This window comes from Spinacia oleracea, chromosome 5 (assembly GCF_020520425.1).
Source record: "Spinacia oleracea cultivar Varoflay chromosome 5, BTI_SOV_V1, whole genome shotgun sequence".
NCBI classification, from domain to species: domain Eukaryota; kingdom Viridiplantae; phylum Streptophyta; class Magnoliopsida; order Caryophyllales; family Amaranthaceae; genus Spinacia; species Spinacia oleracea.
Window position 1 is genome coordinate 34,316,101 of NC_079491.1, and position 22,648 is coordinate 34,338,748.

The 22,648-nt window shown below is 35.6% G+C and overlaps 1 protein-coding gene across 1 annotated transcript; it reads right to left on the reverse strand.

The window, feature by feature from the left end:
- Positions 1-284: 284 nt before the first annotated feature.
- On the reverse strand, positions 285-21,139 carry LOC110802152 (exosome complex component RRP41-like). Its single transcript, XM_022007584.2, has 7 exons — positions 20,884-21,139; positions 18,638-18,716; positions 9,621-9,723; positions 9,392-9,512; positions 7,045-7,133; positions 805-954; positions 285-703 (listed from the first exon to the last, which is right to left on the reverse strand). The coding sequence occupies exons 1-7, from the start codon at positions 21,017-21,019 to the stop codon at positions 611-613; spliced, it is 771 nt and encodes a 256-aa protein (XP_021863276.1). The 5' UTR covers positions 21,020-21,139; the 3' UTR covers positions 285-610.
- Between the last annotated feature and the right edge of the window lie 1,509 nt (positions 21,140-22,648).

The following is a 22,648-nucleotide window of genomic DNA, read 5'->3' on the forward strand; positions in this document are numbered from 1 at the left end:
GTACGAATTGGTTCCGATCTGGACATGATCTCCACATATTGATTCTAATTTGGAAATGATATACACAAATCAATTTTAATCTGGACATATCGATTTTGTTCTGAATATAATCTGTAACGATCGATTCTAACATACACATAAAAGTTATCACTTTGAAAGAAGATTGTTTTAGTAAGCTTGCTTATTCGTACTCAGACCGATCAAGCCGCTGAATGAAGTTATTTATACGCTTACGTCTTGTCTGAACTCTGAAGTACCAGCGATCACAAAATTTCAGAAATTCCTTCGTCAAAAGATCAACAATTTTTTGCTCTAACATGTCTAACAAACGGCCAAATAGTAATAGGTTATAAATATGATACATCATAGTAAAAATTAACTCAAAATACTTAAAAGTTATCTATGTTTTAGTGATAATTTTTTTTTCTCATTAATAGAAATTACCCATTCAAAATCACTAATCTTCCGTAGCTACTGATTCAGTATGATCTAGTAAGGGAGTATGGTATTTACAATGGGATGGAGAGTATCTAATAACTTAAGGGCAAAACTGGTAGAATAAATTATCTACCATAAATCCATCTGAAACATCTGAAAGTAAACAAGGGGATTACTGAATTGAAGGAGAATCAGCTTCTTCCTTGAGGCACGATCTCATGATCCCAGCAAGCTTCTTGCAGGCATCAAGACAGAGTTCCATTCCCTGCATTCAAATTGGCAAATTCACATTATATTTATTTGACTAGTAGCCAAACAGCAAAAATGTATGATATTAGGAATGAGATTTAAGGAATCATGAGATACCTCATGAATCTTTGGGGTTGTCCATTCTCCATTAACAGCCAACTGTGTTACCTCTGAACGACAAGGCATGTAGGTTAACATTAAACTTCCATCTTGCCAGCGTTCCTCCTCCAGAACAGGATCAATTACGAGACTGGGCCCAACACAAGACTACAAAACCAACATTATATATCATTACAATTATAATTTTACACAATTCCCACATACACATTCTAATCAAAGAGAACCATAAAGTCCCAAGTTATCAACAAACATTTTGGATAGCATGATCGTAACGTTAAGCTATTGGTACTAGCCTTAGCTTCTTCAACCAATGCTCTACACAAAGTCACCTGGACTATAAGTAGTTTGTTACTCTTAATATTTGGAACACCAAAATACCTTTAAGAATTCCAATCTCATGCATAAGAGTCTGATGAAGCTCTTCAAAGATGCCACAAAAGTAGATGTCGCTATTATCTAAATTACCTTCTAACCCACAAGCACTACCGTAGTTAGAAAAGCTTGAAAAGGCAATTTTCAAAGGAACTATATTAGCTCTGGAGAAATGCAGCAAGTCATCTGAAAAATAAGATGCGTAATTTGCAATTTCACATCTTTGATGGAAAATAAAGTCAGGGATGGTGCCTAAATCGTTCAACCATCTAATCAGGTAAACCTTAGGCAACAAGAAAGGGTGACAATGCACAGCATTGATCAACGCTCAATAGGGGCCAACAAATGTTTCCAAGTGATTATTGAAACCACCTAAGGTCACCCATTAAATTCTGGAATATAGCCGTACAGCAAATTCCTCCATTAACAGCCATTTCCCCAGTTCACCAATTATAAGCTTTTCTTGAATATGAAGACTGTTTGAGACAGAACAGTTCTAGTTGATAATCCTATGATCAAAACCGCAAAACTCCCGTCTCCTACATGGCTACATATGCAGTTGAACCTTAATCAATTAAAGTTATTCCACACCTGAACATCCCAGAATCCTAGAACTGCTTACGCCATTGAGCAACAGTGGTCTATTTAAATTTACTATGAAAAAAATATTCCCTGCATCCCACAAAAAACTTCCTATTTCTTTTGGCCATGTTTGCCAACACACGACTTAGACCATCGGGGGGTGTTTGGTTCGCGCTGGGGAAACGAATGAAAACCATAAAGGTATACAGGAAAGGAATGACCCTGAATCCCCCCACCCTGATTGGATTTATTCTAGAAATGGAATGAACGTTTCGTAATTCCCTTTTGTCACTGTTTGGTTCATCCAGGATTACCTGATCCGTGGTTCGCTTAGGTACAGGATAAGGGTTTGCGAGGGGTTTTCAAATTCTTTAAAATAAAACTTTATAATGTCAGAAGAAAAAAAAAGGTTTCAAATTCAAGTATCTTTGATACTTTGATGAAGGAATTAAATTGTGGTGAGCTTTGACTTTTATTACATGTGGCTAATGAGCATCAATTTTAATATTATATTTATACGAATATTGCACTTCATACTTTGGGAATACGATACTGTGATTACACAGTCAAAATGCTCACTTAGCTCTGTAATTTGAAATGTAATTACAGAGGTAAAATGTAACAACTACGGAGCACGATAACTTGACTGTGTAATTACATTGCTACACGAATTGATTCCCAAAGTACCAAGTGCAATATACGTAACATTGCTACATGAATTGTATTCCCAAAGTACCAAGTGCAATATTCGTAAAAAAAATATTTAAATTTATGCTCATTAGCCACATGTAAATAATTTCAAGTCCACCACTCTTTATTCCTTCATCAATGTGTCAAAACACGTCCCAAAGCGTTGGACAGCAATACAACCATGTAATCAAGGACAGCAATACAAGAAGAAAATTACAAAATTAAAAAAATATGCTAGGCCATCCTTTCACAATCACCATTTTTCCAAAGTTGTATGAAGAGCTTGGATGAGATATTAATCCCTCTCTATGTAGCCAATCTTCAACAAATGAGCATGGGTTAAGCTTCTTTGACAAAGTGAAGGAGCAGACTCCCCATCCAAAAGCACAAAGGTAGCATTTCAAAGTCATCTACTTACAACTTATCAATGGCAGATTGGCAGATGGGCCACGGTAAAACTTTACCCAACGGACACCAAGAGCACGGCTGAGAAATATTTTAATCCTACTGTTCAGAGGGGTCTAGCATCGAGAAAGTTCATTATAAGAAAACATTTTCCCATACCTTCTCAAGCTAGTTTCTATAAAGTGGTGTCCAAAAACTATATCAACCAACCACCACCTAGTGGACACAAGGTTTTTACGTGCATGTGTCACATGTGGGATGGAAAATTAAATACTTCGTATAACCATTCTCATCCATTCAATGAAAAAATGACAAGCAGCATATAATCAAGGAAAGTGCAAATTTTCTCTCATTAGCAAGTACCTTAGACGCCAAGGAACATCTCTAGAAGGTATCAACCATCTTCGTTGCCAAAGTTTTCTAGCCCTTAATGTATCTCATTTGCCCACTACTCTACCAAACATTTAGAAGGAGATATATCATTGAAATAAATAGCATATCACCAGTCACCAGCATCGAGCCAGTTCCCAATTTTGAGAAAAACCCAATTCCTACAAAATAGTTAGACACAATGTTGCACGGAACGTGGCTGCGTTCCACGATCCGGGTAACACTGGTTGGACATAAGACACCCAAGATAGTTGGCTTCCAAGCCACATTTTCTGCAAGTACTGCACAGAAATCTCGCAGACCACTATGGAAAAGAGGACAAAGAAGTTGAACTACTTTGATCAGAATCATACTGGGGAATTTTCTAACTAACAAAAATTCTTGGATTTTCTCATTGGTGGCCCTATAGTTTTGCACTTCACGTTTGGAAGCCAACAAATTTTGGAAATCTAATACATAGACATGTATGTATTCTTGATTTTTATACAAAGTAACACAAAGGAAACTCGAAAAAATGTTTTGTTTGGACAGTGTGAGTAAAACCATTCACATTTGGTAGTTTGGTAGACATTTCAAGAAATCGTTCTTTAGATGCCCACTTAAAAGATCATAACCCGCCAATGACCCCCATCATTAATTCAACGTTCCTTTCCTCCATGACTCCACCTCACCTACATTACCACCACATCTCTTCCATCATTGACCTTCCCCAAATTTCGATGGCTAATCAAATTAATCAAAGGACAAATGAAGGGAGTATAGTGAAGTTTTGAATTATACATATACCTTTCCTGGAAAAAACTTCCTCATAATCATAAAGCTTGGTAACAAAGTGTAGCTAACCCAAACACAAAATAGACTCAACATTGGAAAACAAACCACCAGAGTCCCTAACTTAGCTAGCACCTATCATGCTCGGCAACTTCGAAAAAAGTTAGGTGACCTTCAGCCAGACCATGGCAGACCACCTACTTCCTTCACTCCTTTCCTTTCCTTGTATTTTCCTTATCTATTGCTTTTTAGGACTTTTCAAATAGTTTTCTAACCTCTAGATATAATTATTATGTTTCTGTCACTCCAGCGTTCAATCCAACATTTACTATAAATTTATGCCAATTCAAAATAAACCTTTATGAGGACTATGGACCAATAGATATCTCGTCAGAAGTTGTCTTTGCTTAAATACCAGCGTTGTTGAAAGCCTTTATAGATATTGCGATGTCGCTCGTTCTTAAGCTTTTCAAGACTCATCAAAGTCTCCCCAAAACAAGTACATTCTCGTTGTCGGTCCCGCTTGTGCGCACATTGACCCTTGACCCTCGCTTTTGTCGCCAATAAGCGAGAGTGCCTATTTTAAATCAAGCACCTGCTCGTCGGGCCTCAACAAACACACTTTTCGCACAAGCCCTTGCCGCCCGTAGACAAGAGCGCACCATACGGTTCGAGTCGTGACACCATGGCAGACCACCTACTTCCTTCACTCCCTATATACAATCATTGTGGTTTGATCGAACAACAATCATTTGAGCGCAGGTTAAACTGTTAAAGGAGGTTAGGAGGTTAGACAGTAGATTTTGCTAGGATACATTTGAGGTGTTTGTCTTTTTGGCATGAGTATTTTTGGTGGTTTTAGGTGAGCGAGGGGTTATGAATTGTGGCTTTAGGTTGGGTACGATGGGAGCCTATTGAGGAAATGTGGGGTTGGTGATCATGAAGCGGTGGATGGACTAATGGAGGTTTGTGGGGTTAGGATGGTGATGGTGAAGCCGTTAAGGTCAATGCTGGCTATGGTGGTTGCTTGGGTTAAAAATTCTAGTTTAATATTTCTTTCCCAAATAATAAAAAATTAACCATGAATATTAGTCATCTTAATTCTTTTAATTGATTTATTAACCAAAACCCTCCATTTTTGTTTCCTTAATTCTTATACTCCCCCGTACTTGAATATTAGTCATCTTTCCGTATTGAGTTGTTTTTATTTATTAGGCCATTTTGAAATCTTTCCTTATTTGTCCAACATTTATCCCCATTGTACCCTTGTAAATATCTAAATTGACAGAATTTTTTGTTGCCAAATAGAGTGCAAAAACATAAGGCCAGCAATGAAAATTTCCCGAAGTTCCTTTCTCATAGTTAAGTTCCCTCTTCTCATAGTTCACCTACTAGGTATCATGTTGCTCATTGACATCTTGTGTTATCAAAGTTAAAGAAAAAAAGGGCAATTGGAGTGTACTAGAATCCTAAGGCAATGTCCATTTGTATCAAATCTATCAATCTCCCCTAATATTTTGGCAATTCATTCACGCACCTATTTACCCTGTCACAATCATATATGATTTATTTCATAGACAATGCCTCATTAAACAACTGTTAACTTAGAATTCATCCCCTCCGTAGGGACCCCAACATGATGGGTAACCGAAGGACAACAGTTAAATCCCTCCTTATAAAACCAACAGCTATACTTGTCAGTTTTCGCAGTTAAAGTCCTTAAGTTCATCAAATGTCAAACAACCTCTCTAACAAAACTCTAAGATCCCCACGAAACCCAATCTAGAGCATAAATAAAAGAGTACACTTTTGAAACCTAAAAGTTCTAAATTGTCTTTTGAAACCTGGGGGTTTTTATTTATCTCCTTTTAGGGAATCATCTTGGACCTGAATCCCTAACTCTGTTCATACCCAGCTAAATTAACCAATCCACAATTAAAACAATTTGCAAGTGGTAGTTAAATGAAAGCAATATTTGTTTTTAAAAGCGATGAGTACCATGAATTCATAACGCTAATGAGAAGAAGGGAGTTCTAGTTGACGACAACTGAATCCCTTCAATTATCTCAACTATCAAAAACACCTAGCACATTCCAATTGCAAGGTAAGTTCTTAAATAGTTAACTCACCTTCTGAGCTTCCTCACCAGATATTTCTTCTAATTTGAATTTTTCGGATTTAAGTTCAGTGTCTTGGGTTCTTTTTTTCTACGAATTCTTGTATGGAAAAGAATGCACTGGTCATTAAAAGGATTTAAATACGGTTTGTTGTAGCTTACGAATTAGTAGATGTTGGATAGATGAGAAATGAGGAATAGTACAGGGTACGGTACCATGGAAGTTTATTTTTTGACTTTCCACAGATTTGGGGGTGTTTTCCAAATGAGAAATGGAAGGTTTGGCAAAAGCTCATTTATTTATGGAGGATATTCTCTGTTTCCATCCATTTCCAAGCTTGAGTTAGATGATCCAAGAACAGTGACAAGAAGTGGTGAAGGATGTAGCATAGAAATTGTGGACTCCTGAAAGTTTCAATTGTAAATAGAAGAATAACAAGGTGGAAGTATTTGTGATGCCACAATGACAGGATTGAATAGGTTGTATTAAGTGTGGACAGGAGGGTCATAACAAAAGAAAGTGCAACCCTCCTAATGTTGCCATTGCAACAGCACTCTCAAGTTCTCAACCCACAAAAAAAGGGGCAGAAGATGCATTAGCAGATGCAGAGGTAGAAGAATCAAAAGTAGATGCAAAAGAAGAAAACAAACTAACAGGGAGCCAATGAACAACACAAACTGTGATACCAATAGCCAATGAACAAAGGATGGGTGGTTACGTTCATCCTAATGAATTCCAAAGACAAGCTTTAGTGACTTAGTGAGTGAGTATCTTTCCAAGTTTATAGCATATATACATAATATGACCTTAAGATAACAAGATATGGTTTCAACAATAGAGGCCACGTTACTTTTCTGACAACCCAGAAGGAAAATCAGTGGGAAATGAAAAAATTGGATGAGATGCATACCAGAGAAACTGCAGCAACCAAATCATACATCATGATCCCTGCATCAGCTAGAGCAAGACTGGCACATGATATAATAACCGGGAGATCACCTGTCGACATGATGCACAAATTCATAAATGCTGAAGGAATATGTACTGGACAATGACACATGACTTAACAACTCACTCACTTGGCGCCCAAAGTCAAATATGGCATACTGTTTTGAAACGTGTCAATATATCATTAAAAAAACAAGCATATAGACCAGAAGCAGTAACACTAATTGGTCCAGATATTGAGTAGTCGTGGATACGAGGGAGGAATGCCTATGTGGCAGGTAGAATCAGGGTTGTCTAATACATAGTACTACCTCCGTTTAAAAATGATCTTTACACTTTCCGTTTTAGTCCGTTTCATAATGGTCTTTACACTTTGCTTTATTCCATTTGTGGACATGAAAATTTATTACCTTACCCTTCTTACACCACAATATTTACAATATTCCACTCACTTTTTCTTACTTTATTCATTTTTTCCTTACACCCATCCACCTTTTTCCACATTTCTCTTATTTTATCCATATTTTATTATATTCAACCAACTTTTTTACTTTTGTCTTAATATTTGTGCAAATAGTAACTGTAAAGATCTTTATGAAACGGAGATAGTACGATTTAGTATGAATACGCAATAGGAATACTCCCTCCGTCCCGGAATACTTGACCTGTTTTCCTTATCGGGCCGTCCCTTAATACTTGACCTGTTTCTTAAAATAGAAATATTCTAACAATATTATATTATTTCTCACTCCATTATATTATTTCTCACTCCACCCTTATTAATCCACCTACCCCCTACTCCATACAAAAAATAATTAAAAATTCAACCCCTACTCTCCCCCAACCCCACCCCATTACACATTTCCCACTAACTACATTAAATTAAATAAGTCAATTCAAGTTTCTTAAACTCTGTGCTGGCCAAACCGAGTCGAGTATTCCGGGACGGAGGGAGTACGAAATACGAGGGTTGGTCGAATTGTAATACGTTTTCAGGTATAGTGAAATACGATTTTTAATAGCATAATACAAAATACTACGAAATACGATACTTCATTTAATTGGAAAAAAACACATAATTTTAAAATGTTTTCTTAAGTACAATTATTCAATTATAAGAAAAAGAATCCAGCTTTCAACCTTTATATATTCCTACGTACTCGTGCAATTATTCAATGAAGATTACGGGCCTTCTGATTTTTTAGGATTCCATGCTTACAGCTGTCCGCCATTTTACTCTTCACCTTCCTCTTCCATTGTCCGTTTTCACCCAGAAGAGAAGCTTCAAAATCAGCAATGGCGAAGAAAACTCAAGATTGAATCAGATCGATTAATGGATCAAATCATCCATCCTCCATTTTCACGCAGAAGCTTCAAAATCATAGATCAGTGACGATTCGGCGAAGAAGACTCAAGATCGGTCAACTCGATTACTGGCCGAATTAGATTGACATCGTAGTCACATTACTTCGAATCTTTCTAAATCGGAGTCCGTATTACGTAACCGTGGATAGTATAAGTAGTGAAGGGGACAGTGGAAATGTTATGGCCTTATGGGCCAAATGGTGGAAGCAGCAGTAAGTGGGAGGTAGGCAGGGGATGGATGCAGATAAGGAAATCAGTACTCCGAGGATTTTGGAGGCAGTTGATTTCCCCTTTACTATCCAAGTGAAGGAATCTAATTTCCAAGGATTGGTAGGTTCAGTCAAAACAGATGTGGGATGACCCCATTAAAGAAATAGAGAGAAAGAACAGAGATATCAGAGGGCAAAAACAACAGAACTGTAAAATCCAAAGTTCCCTTTCTGTGATCCTACAAACTATCCCTAAAGAAGCAAAACAGGTAGGAGATGTCAAAGAAGCCCCATGTCTGGAACTCATTGTCACATATTCCCAACCCATCATAGTTCAGGATTTAACATGTTTTAAGCCTTTTTAACACCCTTGTAATAGTTGTGTTCCTTTCTGTCCTTTCTCCATAACTCTGAAGGTGTCCTGTGAAATTCAATCATATCCTAATACTGTTATGGAAACTGAATTGACATTTTCCACACATCCCAAAAAGTATGTGTTAAGTAGGAAAAGTAACTGAAAGGTTTCAGTCAGATTTTAGTTTTCTTCTATCTAGCAACCAATACAGAATAACGGAGCACAGCCGAAAAGAATTCATGACAACTGTAGCTGAAAAGATCTACCTATCCTTAGTTCGTGCACTGTCATAGTGTCATAATTTCAATTGAGTGTTGAACCTCCAACCATTTTCTCAGGGAAAGGAAATATTTGTTCAATGCAGATAAGAGATAACTTACTTCCACCAGATTCCATTACTAATGCAAAAACATCAACTGTTGTCTTCGGGAATGACTCCAATAATATTGCACCCTCCAAAGCTTTATGGAGCACTGAGGAATACTCTTTATGTTCTGAGCCCTAGAAAGATTAAATTATATGTATAATAACGCAGAAAAACTTCATGAGCAATACAACAAAGCACAAAGATAATAGACTACCCATTTGCTGTTTAAGAAAATCCTTTACCTGCCCACGAACTTGGGTAGCAAAAGGTGTATAGCTGACACTGCAATTCAGCCGGCCAACATTACTGTACATCATTGCCTTCTTACTTTCTCTTGGTCCAAATCTGAAGTAACAAAATTTTATGTCAATTGTTACCCTCCCCCAGAATATAAATACATAAACAATTGGGTATATCAGACTGTCAGTTACGAAGGTATACAGGTCAAAGACACTCAAGGTATATTCTAAACTCTAAAGGCATTATTTAAAACCAAAGATGAAAATAAAGGATTTGCTGAAGTTAATATCACAAAACTCCCTTGTTGGATTTTTAAAAGGAGTACTTGAACCATTTAAGTAGTCAATGCTTATGAGATTTAACATTAGTTACATCCTACCACTAATAACACCATAAATGTAACTTGCAGTTGCCAGCACATAACCCTATGGTTGCATTTCAAGGTAGAGCATTTCCAGCAACTCCTGCTACTACATCTACTACCAGTGCCGTCAAGTTTGTGTTACTTTTTATTTGTACTAGTCCTTTATGCACGCATCTAGAATGCATGTAAACCAACATTAATAAACCAATATTTATTATTGTAGAATGACTACCTCTTTTTTTCTTCAGAAAGTATCTTAATCAATGATTTAACACCCATTGCAAGATTTCATCACAATTAACTTGATTAGTTATTACAAAGTAATAAACAATTATGAAAATATTAAGCAATAAAAGAGATAGGTTAGAAAACTTTGAAATGAAATGATCGATTAAGATCCACCAAATGTACGATTGTAAGATCGTAATTATAAAAAAAAATGATATTATATTTGTATAATTAGTAGCTATTCAACTACAACTAATAATATGCTCAATATTCTATCAAGTAAATGTATAACATGGTCATACATTAGAGATCAAATAAAGGGAGAGCGAAACATATACTCCATATTGTGTTTTGAGTGATTAGGATGGGGAGGGGGTTAAGTTTATATAGTAAACAAATGCTACTTATTTTTGGCTTCTTGAGAGGTGATTGACGTGAATTATGGGTTAATTGATGTTATCCCCAAATTTAGTTTAATCATAAGTTGTGTTGCAATAATCATAAAGATTAGATTGAATTTATTTAATTTATTTCCAAATTGGCAAGTATGATTTTAATTACTCTTGATTTAATTTAGGGTAAGGTTTGTTATTAATTCACTTGTGAACGAGGGTATAATAGACTATTCTATAGGGGGGCACTAAAATATCATTTACCATAATAACATGGGGAGTTCCCTTATAGAATAGAGATTAATAACAATAAGCTTTACTATTTGTTTGATGTTAGCAATACGGTATCCAGAAGGTGACTCTCCAGCGGTTCAGATTTTAGAGTTGTAACATTCAATAGATAATGGTTTGTTGTCACCATTGTTCTTGTTTCAAACTGTTCTGCCCATATCTGGGGAATAGTAAATTTGATTCTTAATTACAAACCACAGGATGTATCCAATAGTTCAGATGGTTAATGTGAGAGAAAGATTAAAAATGCAACCACCAGATTACAAGAAGTGAATGTCAAAGATAGTACCAAGAAAAGAATCAAAGTGAAATGTTAACCATGTTAAAATGACAACCCTTGGCCTTGAGCAATTTTAAAACCCTAAATCATGTTAGAAATGACAGCCATTGAGCAATCCTAGTAAGAATATAACATATTTACTTTATGTAGCCACCATAGAAAAACATTTCATTCTGATCATATGCAAGATATGTATTGCACATTTTAGAACTTAAAGGAGAAGACTAGAAGAGTCAAAGCTACAAAGTCATCTCCATAAAATTTCATGGAAAAAGACCAGGAGACACATCATCCAATTAGCTTACCAATATTTCAGACATTATACATACAGAGATGAAGTTTGAAATGATAAGTAAGAGCAAATGGGAAGAAGTTGCAAGAAGTAAATGCTTAAACTGCATTTTTAAGCCACGTGCGCAGCAGTGTTTTAAATGACTTTAGGTTATCCTGAAAGCGGAAAGTAAATGCTGCATTTATAAGGAGGCTGTTGTCAATGATATCGTCAGATATCCACCGGACAACTGCATGTAAAGTACAGACAGAAAAAAGATAAGGAAAATTTGATAAAAATGGTCTCCGGCTATGACTGATCTTCTATAAACAGTCCCAAATATGGATAATCCTCGGTTGGACCATAGTTGGAAGTGCATTGGATGGGGAGGGCTTTGGGTTGTCAACTGGTTTACCTGCTATTGTAGGTAAACATGTGTCATGTGACGGCACATTAACACATGACAATTTTTCTTTTGTCTTGTACTGTGTTGACTCCCTTAATGCCCATCCTTAATTCTTTCTCCCTCCCTCCACAGCTCTGCATATCTAGGACTACCATAGCTATGTAAAAGGTCCTCGCACCACTCATTCAACCACTTTCCGACTCAATCAGGTCTCTCCCTTCCTCGCTGTCTCTCCCCTTAATCTCCAGTTTTCTTATATACTCCAGTTTGCTAATTGTTGATTTGAATTAAAAAATATTATCCACATGCACGAATTCATGTACTTCGTCGTCAACCATTGCAAGATTCTAGAAGCATTGAGTGCAATGGAACCCTTTTCATTCCACATTAGACCCCAGTTTATCGCCTGGTAATGATTTTTCACTTAAAATGGACGAAGTGATTGCAAACTTTGACACTCTTCAATGGCAAGACGACAACGACTTCTTGGCCCAATCAATGGAATTAAAACTCGGTCGTTACGTAACAACGGATTTAGGATTTACCGTTCCGCGCACCTCGTTATATAACGGTGCGACAAAAATCACATCTTTCTCCCCACGTCGCCCGTTACATAACGGTGACTCGCCGCGTTAGAACGCTTTTTTTCACGTTACACCGTTTTTTGTACAAATTGGAGAAAAATATTTTAGTCGTTAGTTATGTATTTTAAAAACAAGATTGCGTACGTCCGACCCCCCCTTACCCTGCTTCTTGCGGGAGCCTCTTTGAGACAATGGGGTAATGATAATGAATGATTTGTTCACAAAATATGTCCCTTGCTCACATTATAATAGGGTTTGTTAGGTTGTGTTGAAATAATGTCTTTTAAACGTAAAAGGTATAAACAAAGCATAAACCTAGTAATATGATTTTTTTGAGAAATTCATACCGCGTTAGCCGCGATCCGTTCTATTTTTCCGTTACAAGTGGTTTCCGCGATAATACAACCGTTAACGCGATTGCGACCGCATCCGCAATATTTTATATGGTACTCCAATCCCTGCAGTCTATCTCCCCTTGCAAGTTGCAAAATATTTGTGCCTCGAGGAAGAAGCGGGAGAAAAGCGAAGCCAAGGGAGGTGTTAACCCAGTTCCCTTGACCAAAACCAGATCCAACAAGAACGTTCAAAGAGGAAGAATCTGGATGATATTTGCATTTGTAATGGTTTTGCTAATAGGGGATCGATGAGTCATGAGCGTACATCAACTCTGTTTTCAGGAAATTGATTGAGGTTTGATGGAGAAAGAAAAAAGTGGGTTAATTAAAGGAGTAACAGAGGAAGAAAAAGGAAAAGTCAAAAAAAATGTGACCATTAAATATCCATCACGTGACACGGATTTACCTACAAGAGTCCAATGCATTTCAAACCGTAGTCCAACCTAGGAGGCTTGGATAATCCATATTAGGGACTGTTCATAGAATGCCGGTCATAGTCGGGACCACAATCAACTTTTATAGAAGATACTGGAGGTTCTAAAGTTTATTCCGGTACAAGTTTAGAACCCGTGCACGAACGAATGCTATTAAATTCATTTATTTATTATTTAAATAATAATAAAAAGTTTCCTAATGAAATTAAATAAACTTGAATTTTATTTTAATTCTTTCTGTATATCTGATGCAATATTTATATGAATTATTATTCTTTAAGATGACTAAAAATAGAGTACTGATATACTTTAATTATTGATTCTTTTCTTAAGTTAATGAGCATTTTTTTACTTTTATTTTGATTATTTCCATATTCCATATAATGTCTAATATAATATTTTGTAATATTATTTGACCCTCTGTGAAAGGCATATTAGATACTTTTCCAGGATACTTTTTCAGGCATATTTAGAGTCTCTGCTACAATAATATCGGCTTACGACTGCAATTTTGTAAGGATTTGGTGTCACCTTTAGTAGATGGGCTTTCCAAAATAATGGAGGAATGAAATTACATATGACATCTCATGCTAAGATTGATTGTTCAAAGAAAATTTTCTTCATTTAGAGTTCTACTGACCGCCATATATAAGTATATCTGTCAGTGTTATTAGAAGAACAGGCTAAGAAAGTCAGGCTAGTGACCACGTTTCTGGGATGTTTTTTATGTATATCCTTCAGAAGGTCCGCTTTCCAATTTGGTTGAAGGAGTGTATATTCTTTCTAATTTCATGGTTTGATTTTATTTCTTAGTGAACGAGGATTATTGAGGAATGTTGGTGGATGAGGCAGTAGGTTTCTACGCTACAATAAAAAAGGCAAGTTAAGCATTGGCTCCAACATCTGCATAAGAACAGTCACCAACAGGAGATATCACTCATCTGAATTTATGTGAAACTAATGAGAGAAACTTGGGCCAACTGATTGAGATATGCATTTTCTGTTTTTTAGGAGCAACGACATATTAAGAAATAATTAGAAGAAGTTGATGTTGATGGACAGTTTCAAGATTTACTTTGTACAAGTGGGTGTTGATCCCTGGTCAGGTCCTTCAAATGTATGGAATCTGAAGCCGTTCCTTGGCTGTAAAGTTTTCCATATTCAGGTCTTCTTAATTTTAAATCCAAAACTTTTTGAAGGTCAATTTTATTCTTTGGCTGCCAAGTTGACTTCTTTTTTTGGAATCCAGTTTCCAGAAGTTCCAGAGGGACTTGCAGGACAGAAATCTAAAACCCTTGTCAAAACGGGGAGGTTAGTTAACCCGGCTAAATTCATTTAAAGGTTGCCTATTTACTTCACGTTTATAGTCAACTAGAATACCTTGGAAACTAGAAAATTTTAAGAAACACTTCATTTAAAGGGCTGTCACTAGATTAGTTATGTAAAATTTGAAGCAAGATGAACAGCCTAGTGTCTTAGGGTGGAGTCATAATGAACTAGCCTAATAGGAACAGGTAGTTTAGTTTTTGCATAACCAGTTGGTGAAGGACAGCTTGAGGGGTAAGATAGTCCACTATAAATTAGGGAGAGTAGGCAAAGAGAAAAGCATACAGAATATTGATGTGTTGATTTAGCTTTGTTTAGCTTTTGGGAGTGAATAAGGCCACCAAAAAGCTTGATCCCTATCATCTATTTTCTGTAATTCCATTACTATCAATCAAATGTCTTTCTTCTTCCTACATTTTCTGTTGTAATTATGTTAATTATAACAGGAGCCCATAGCATTTGTATCCAACTCATCTTAGACTACCAAACGACTGGAAAAACGAGAAAAAATTAGATTGATAGGTAGCTCTCTATGACATAGGTAGAAACTCGGGTTTTACTATTGAGAACTTTTGGAATTTGATTAAATACTATTTAGTACTACAACAGTGGCTGTTTGCTTGGCCAGTGGTACAAGGGTGATTCTCACAAGGGGTGTGCATAAATGAAGGAATCCAGTCATGCAAGGCAGACAGTGGCTTCTTTTGAGAAGTAGAAGATTTGGCTGGTCACGTCCAATCTCATCACTAATAAAAACTGATATTTACTGAACAAAACTGATTTTCAATTATTATTAAACTGACTTTACTTATTGAAACTGATTTTATTGGTTAAAGCTAATTTTTTAAACGGGTATTAGTTTTTTAGGTTGAACTGGACAAGGCCCAAGTACATATCACCTTTGAAACTAACTAGTTCAAGCTCTATAAAAGTATTTCATCATTCTGTCATTGAAACAAAAGTTACATGGAATTTTCTGTAAACTGCGAATTCACTTATTCCTACTCCACCATCGCATAGTGACTTACACGGTGTTTGGGAACAAAAATAACTTGGAAATGTGAGGAAAAGTTAAACTATGGAAATCCGTAGAAAAGTAAATCTGAAGAAATATGTAGAAATCTCTAAATTTTAATTTGTTAGGCTAATTATTACGGAAAGCTGGAGAAATTGGAATATCACATATTTTTCACTTATTTAATTTTGTTTTCCACAGTTTTCCCATCACTTTTGAGGGGAAAAGTGTGAAAAATAAATCAGGCAAAATATAACTAGTTGATTTCCACAGATTTCCACATATTCACTTTTCCATTTAAATTATCAAATAAGCTAAAATTAAGGAATTCTCCTATTTCCACAATTTTACACATTTTTCCTGATTAAACTAGAGTTCCCAAACACACTGTTAAATAACCATATAAACATTACAATTTAGAGCAAGTTAGTGCCTCAACAAATACATGTATTAATATACTGAAAACAACGAAAACCAGCAATGCTTTTGCGGCACACTAATAAAATAAAGTTAAAAACGCATGCAAAATAACATAAACAGAGTGATAGCTCATTAGCTCCACAGTATCAATCAAAAGCATAGGGTATGGCAGTATACATGAGTACATGAGGTTAGACACTAAAACAAATTTGTGTTCAAAGACAATGACTAAAATAGACTATAATGATAATGACTCTAAAGGATAAAAATGCAATATAGCACTTTAATATAGCTAAAACCAACCATTGCACCGGAAAAATTTCACTATATGAAGTTTTAGATGGCAAAAGTAACAAGTTTAAGAATCCACGAGAAAAGGAGCTCAAAAAATAAATCTTATCAACTACCTTAAACAACTCACATTAGGTGCTAAAACCGTCAAAATCATGATATTCTAAGTGGAAAGAAATCCAATCTTGAAGATGCATATTTTCTGAAAGCAAAAAATTGAATCTAGAAAATCAAGATGTTGGCTAAAATTTTGGCTCCCACCCCCCCCCCCCCCCCTTCCTGCTCCTGGTGCGGCGTCTAAAGCACAATAGAAAGAAGAAAATGATGCAGCTAAATTACACTCAGAATAGAGTTGGTAAAAGCATATTATAGTGTAAACCCATAAAAGAGCAGATATGTCTCCCGTAGTTATACATCCTGGCTTCTCCAAAATAAATAGACACTCTTTCCTATTTACAAAGACCCTTCATTTTCATTTGACTTTGATCCTTTGTGTTCACTAAGAACATAAATTTTCCAGATAAGGCTCCGACCTTTTATGTATTGACGGTTCCTTCACCTCACTTCTTCGCCGTAGGACCTTGCATCCATCTTTTGACTTCTAACTTACACTTTAGTACTACAACTTATCTCCCCTAAATATCTTAAAGAATCCAATATCATAGTTTTACTATACAAACAAGGACGACAGACAACTTCAGCCACCGTATAACAGAAGCCCTTGACCTGCACTTCCCAAGAAAGAATACTTCAGCCAAAACAAGTTCCACACCTTTACCTCAATATTAGAAACCCAACTTTTTATCTCTAATCAGTAGAATAAGTGAAATAGACCAATTTTCTCCAGGTCTCAAACAACAATAAAAAATCATCTGCTTTTATTATACTTGTTTGTTGCACCAGATTTGACACTCCATATGTCTCACATAGAAGGAACACTCCATATATCAACTTCAAATCATGCTGCACGAAACCAACTTATCAGTAGCAATTTCCTAGGTAATTTACATAACTCCAGAGTATATTGCACAATTTCATTATTAACAGTCTGAATGTTTTTCAAATTACCAAAAACCAATCTTATTTGATATGATTCTAAACCCTCAACACCTTATAGTGAACACCTCCAGTCTCACATCTCCTTGCAAGTGATTCTAAGTTCCTTTGTGTCCCAATAACAAAATCAATTGTTTGCGATTCCACAACTTATTCTGAGATTTCTTACACAATGCATGGAACTGGGAAGAACTGTTCAATTAGCTGCAGAAATTTCATTGTTTCTCACCATGCACAGAAGACTCTAGGAGACCCAGGACCCAATGAAATGGTAAACCAGAAACTAGGCTAGTGTCAGTTTGCAGTATTGACTAGAAATGTGTCAAATTGCATTTACTAACACAAACTATTAGGCATTCCAAAGGGAACCAGTTCACTTCTGCAAATCAATGACCATGCGGATATATACCAACCTGGTAAAATCCATTGTCAATTGCAGCAGATCATTTTCCACTCTCCTTAAACAGGAAACAAAAATTCATTCAACTGTAGTTACCAAAACTTACCATATTTCATAACCCAGGAGCTAGTAAATACTTTTTCTTAACTTAGTTCCATTTTTAAAAATCCTACATTATGTATATAACAAGTTCTTTGAAAAGCAACATAAAGCTGAACCATTCCCTTTTGACCAGTCTCTTTATAGCAGGCGTGAAGCTACCGTAGGGCCTAAGGGGGCCTTGGCCCCTGTCACAATTTGTATAAAGTTAATTTTTGCCATACATTGATCAATAAATGAGCTTGCTTCAGTTGTAAAGGGGAATGCATTGTGACTTGTTGAGTGCCTGGAGATCTAGAGATCAAATCCTAGCAACTGCTGTCATTTTCACTTCCCTTCATAATTTTACACTTAATATCCTTAAAATTGTACAAAGTTTGCAGTCGTTACTATTCATGGAGCTACTTTTTTAAAAGAACATTAAGCTTACTTTACACGAATACAAGTATATTTTTAGAACAAAAATAAAATAAAATAAAATATAGATTAAACTAAAAAATTGAAAATTTTGATGGCGTAAAATTCGGCCCCCATTGGAATGAGTTTCTGGCTTCGTCCCTGGAATCTAGGTTTTCGAAAGCTACGCACAGAAGGCAATGGGGAAAGTAAAAACAAACATACATCACACTTGAACACATCCATGGAACTAATATCTAACACAGTAACAGTGTAACACTAAGTAGTCTAATTTGGAATCATGTCTTTTGTAAAGAACTCCTTGTTTTAAAAGGAGATTGCAGTCTATATGCAAGCATAGATATACTCACACAGACACAATGACTTTGGTGTTGCCAAATTCTGCATATGCAGAACCACCAGCAGCGCTGACAGCACCAGTTTTCAAGTCTGCAAATAAAGAAAGCGTTAAATAAGCAATTTGTAATAGACTGGAAAGACAGAAATGAGGAAATAGAAAAGAATTTGGGGAAAGTTGTTAGTTGTTTGTTATTCCATGCAATTAATAATCAAATTGGGGCTACAATCACAGACATTCAAGTGGATAGACAACCTCTAACCAAAAGCTAAACATCAATATTTCCTTCATGCCTCCTCTCTAACTGGTCTAATCTATGTATAATTCCCTAGCTGCCTTCCTCCCAAAGCTAAAAATGTATAACTTATTTGTATTACCGAAAGTGTACCTTTCCCTATACCTAATCACACCGTCAAAGTACCACAAGACAATGCCCATTTCTCAAAAGACTTAAACACTTACTACAAAACAATACACTTGACTAAAATCATTCTTCACTATCATCTACTTATTATTCATTGCGTGTAGCAAGCCATGCTTTACCAATTTTGTGGTGCAAAGGAAGAAGCCGGTCTACTAGAACAGAAAAAATTGCATAAATAAAAATCCCTACCAACTGTTACCTGATTCGCTACCTAATTTGCTAAATTATACCAACATTGTACCTTTTTCATGTTATAGTTCCTCTTTTGGTTCGCGATTCGTGAGGTGATTAGAGAATTAGGTAACACTGCCCCTAGCCCTCCCCACCAAATAGAAGGTAGGAGCCACTTTAGAGAGGCGAGGTTGAATCTCTTGCAAGTCCGAGTTCCTACACATTCTACAGTGAGCTAGCCGATGAAGATGCACCAAGAGTAGTCCAAGCCAAAATGAATTACACAAAACCATGGATAACAAAAACCACTTCAACGATTTAATCAAGTATAGGTACAACAATTTTATATCATGGCATCATGCAGGCGATGCAGGCAGTATAGACAGGTCCAGTTTTGACAGGTAAGCTAGGTTGAAACTCTTGAAATTCATTAGGTCTGCTAGATTTTCTTCCACTTACATATGAAAGACATCCATTGGCCCATCACAAGACACAATTAGGTTCTCAACTCAAGAAGTTAAAGGCTAACTATACCTTAACATAAACTTTAAATCAAGGAAGAAATAACTGCACCTAAAGTATATTTACTGCATCCAATCTCATACACCCTCTTAAGGCTCTTATCCACCACTCCACCACTAATGTCTCAAATCAGTTAAGATACTGGAGAGCTAAGAAGAAAAGAAAATCCATATCAAGTTGTTAAGAAGATGTCTGTTTAAGGGGAAATTAACAGAGGAAAATGGTAGGAGAGTTAACCGAGCAAGCTAGTTAAGTAACGTCATTTGTTTACACTCTTGAGTGTTGATTGTTCTTCTGCTAACTGAATGATGATAAAGGTACCAGTGCTTGCTGCCTTGCTCCCTACCCAAAGACGACCAAAGGTGTAACCAATTAACCACCCTATCCCCATGTTGCTCTGAGGTGGGGAGACAATAACTATCCATGCCACAAACCAAGTCATGATTTTTCAACTAAGCCACCATAAAATCAACTTTCCATGCAAACCATGTTAGCTATACATCGGTAACAATTTTGGCTATGGATACATATCCCATTGGTGGGGCATGCCAAGGCTCAATATTTTTGACACCAGTACATCATTCTAGAATTAAATATGGGTGCAAAGATATGGAATTCATGAAACACTGCCGAACATGTTTGTAATTTGAAAGACTTCTGAACATGATTTTCATATTTCAGGCGACTTAGCCCATCTGGGAAAATATATAACATGATATTTTCTTCTCTTTCAGTTTGGTTTACCTTTTTTATCTACAACTATGTTGTTCAAACTTCAACATAATCGAGGTATCTTGACTAGAATTGAAGTAATGCGAGTAAATTTCGATAATCTAAGCGCATTCTTAACCTACACCCCAAAGAATTATACAATGTACACATCATTCCACACAGGAAAAACTCTAATGTATAGGAAAACACACCGCGAAACCCAGAAATAATTGCCAAGAAAAACCAACAAACCAGTACAAATTAACAGCCAAAACGAACACAGAACACTACATGCAATATGATAATAACAATGAAATGACCAAAAAGAGAGGAAAATTAGAATCAAAAGCGAAAACCAATTAAAAAAACAAAATGCAGAAGCTAAAATAGTGAATTAAAAAGGGTAGAAAGAGGGAAAAGAAAGAACATACAAGCAGGTCTACACTGGTAAAAGCCACGACCATCGGAACGAACTCCATTAGAGTCATTGAAAGTGGGTTTTTGGGGTTTCTTCTTTTGGGTTGAAGGAGAGTATGTTGATGGCGTCGTTCCTGCTCTAGAAGACATGGTTTTCTCACTTGTTCTCTCGCAACAGGGCTTTGCTAGTTTTTGACACTGTGACAGTGTGACCTTGCGCAGCGGCGTTGTGCCAAGCTTTGCTTCTATAAGAGCCTAAGATTGGCGACCCACATATAAGGAAGGCTTAACCTCAAGTGGGGATCCAAATACAACATTTTCAGTACCAAACTAGTATAATACCCGTGCAATTACACGATTTAAAAGATATTATAACTTGTATATGTTAGTAGTTCAATCTTATTGCTTAAGTATTCAATCTTTATTTACTAATTTTTGATGGTTTTATCATTTTTTTTTTATACTGGCAATGGTTTTATTATTGGTGTATGCTTTAAAACACTAAACTTATAGTTTCACCCTTTATTGTTAATTTACCAACTACAATATTTTTGTTTGGATTTGCATACTCATTTTTATAAAAAATAAAAGTAAAATATACACATGTTCAATCTATATTATACACAACATTCATTTTGATTTCTAAGGTAACCTTAACTCTGAATTGGAACCAATTTTCTTTCATAATTAGTGGACAAACATACAATTACAATCCCCTCCAAATGAGTTCCTAATTATTCTATAGAGTCAATAGGCCGCCCAATAATATAATAATGAAAAGACCCAAAAATGGGAAAATAATTTTAAATGCACTAAAATATAATAATATTAAATTAGTTTCTCATGTGATCACTCTGCTAATATTTTATCCCCGGTAGTGGCTATCTTAATGTATGGGAAAAATATCCTCCTAAAGTTTACCAATTATTCCGTGCTAAAATAGTTCTAAGATGCACTACGATAATTTTATTTCGAAGATCACAAATTTACAACTCATTCAACACACGTTTTAAGAAATTTACGCTTTATATTTACAAATCATTGAATATGCAAAGTTTCATATCAAACTTTATGCTACTACATTAGAAGGTTAATCATAAATTTGTTACAATTTGATAAATTACCAGATCGAATTCTCTCAAGATGCATGATGCAATTAAATAAAAAAACTCCAATTATATTACTTGTCTCGTATGATTCATCATATTCGTCTCTTTCTTGATATTTTATTTGACAACTTTTAAATTTTTTAAATGACGACATAATTATAATTTAATATATTGATGAGTGAAAAAATAAAATTGATAACAATAAATATAGAAAAAACATTGCAAGTCCATAAAAATAAGTCATTGAGTATCATTTTTCTAATTGCTACACATTATTTTTATAATAAGTGATGCCAAAATTAAATATTTAACTTAAATATTTATATTGACATTGCATTTTACTATTTTAAAATTGTTGTCAAACACTAATTAAAATTTGAGCCACATATCACGAGCATTTAGATCTAATCATAAGCATGTTGTAACACATGTGCACTTGTAACCATGCAATATACACTATTTACAAATCCAAATACTGAATTTGTACAAAATAAAATAAGTCTAATATAATGAGAATTGTAGTATTCCCTCCAGTTTTTTTGGTTTGGTTAACTATTTATTTTCATTATGTTTTGTTGGTTACGCTTCTAGCTCATTCAGATTTTGGCAAAGTTTTGTCCCCTAATCTCACACTAACCGTATACTAGTAATTTATTCATATTATATTGAT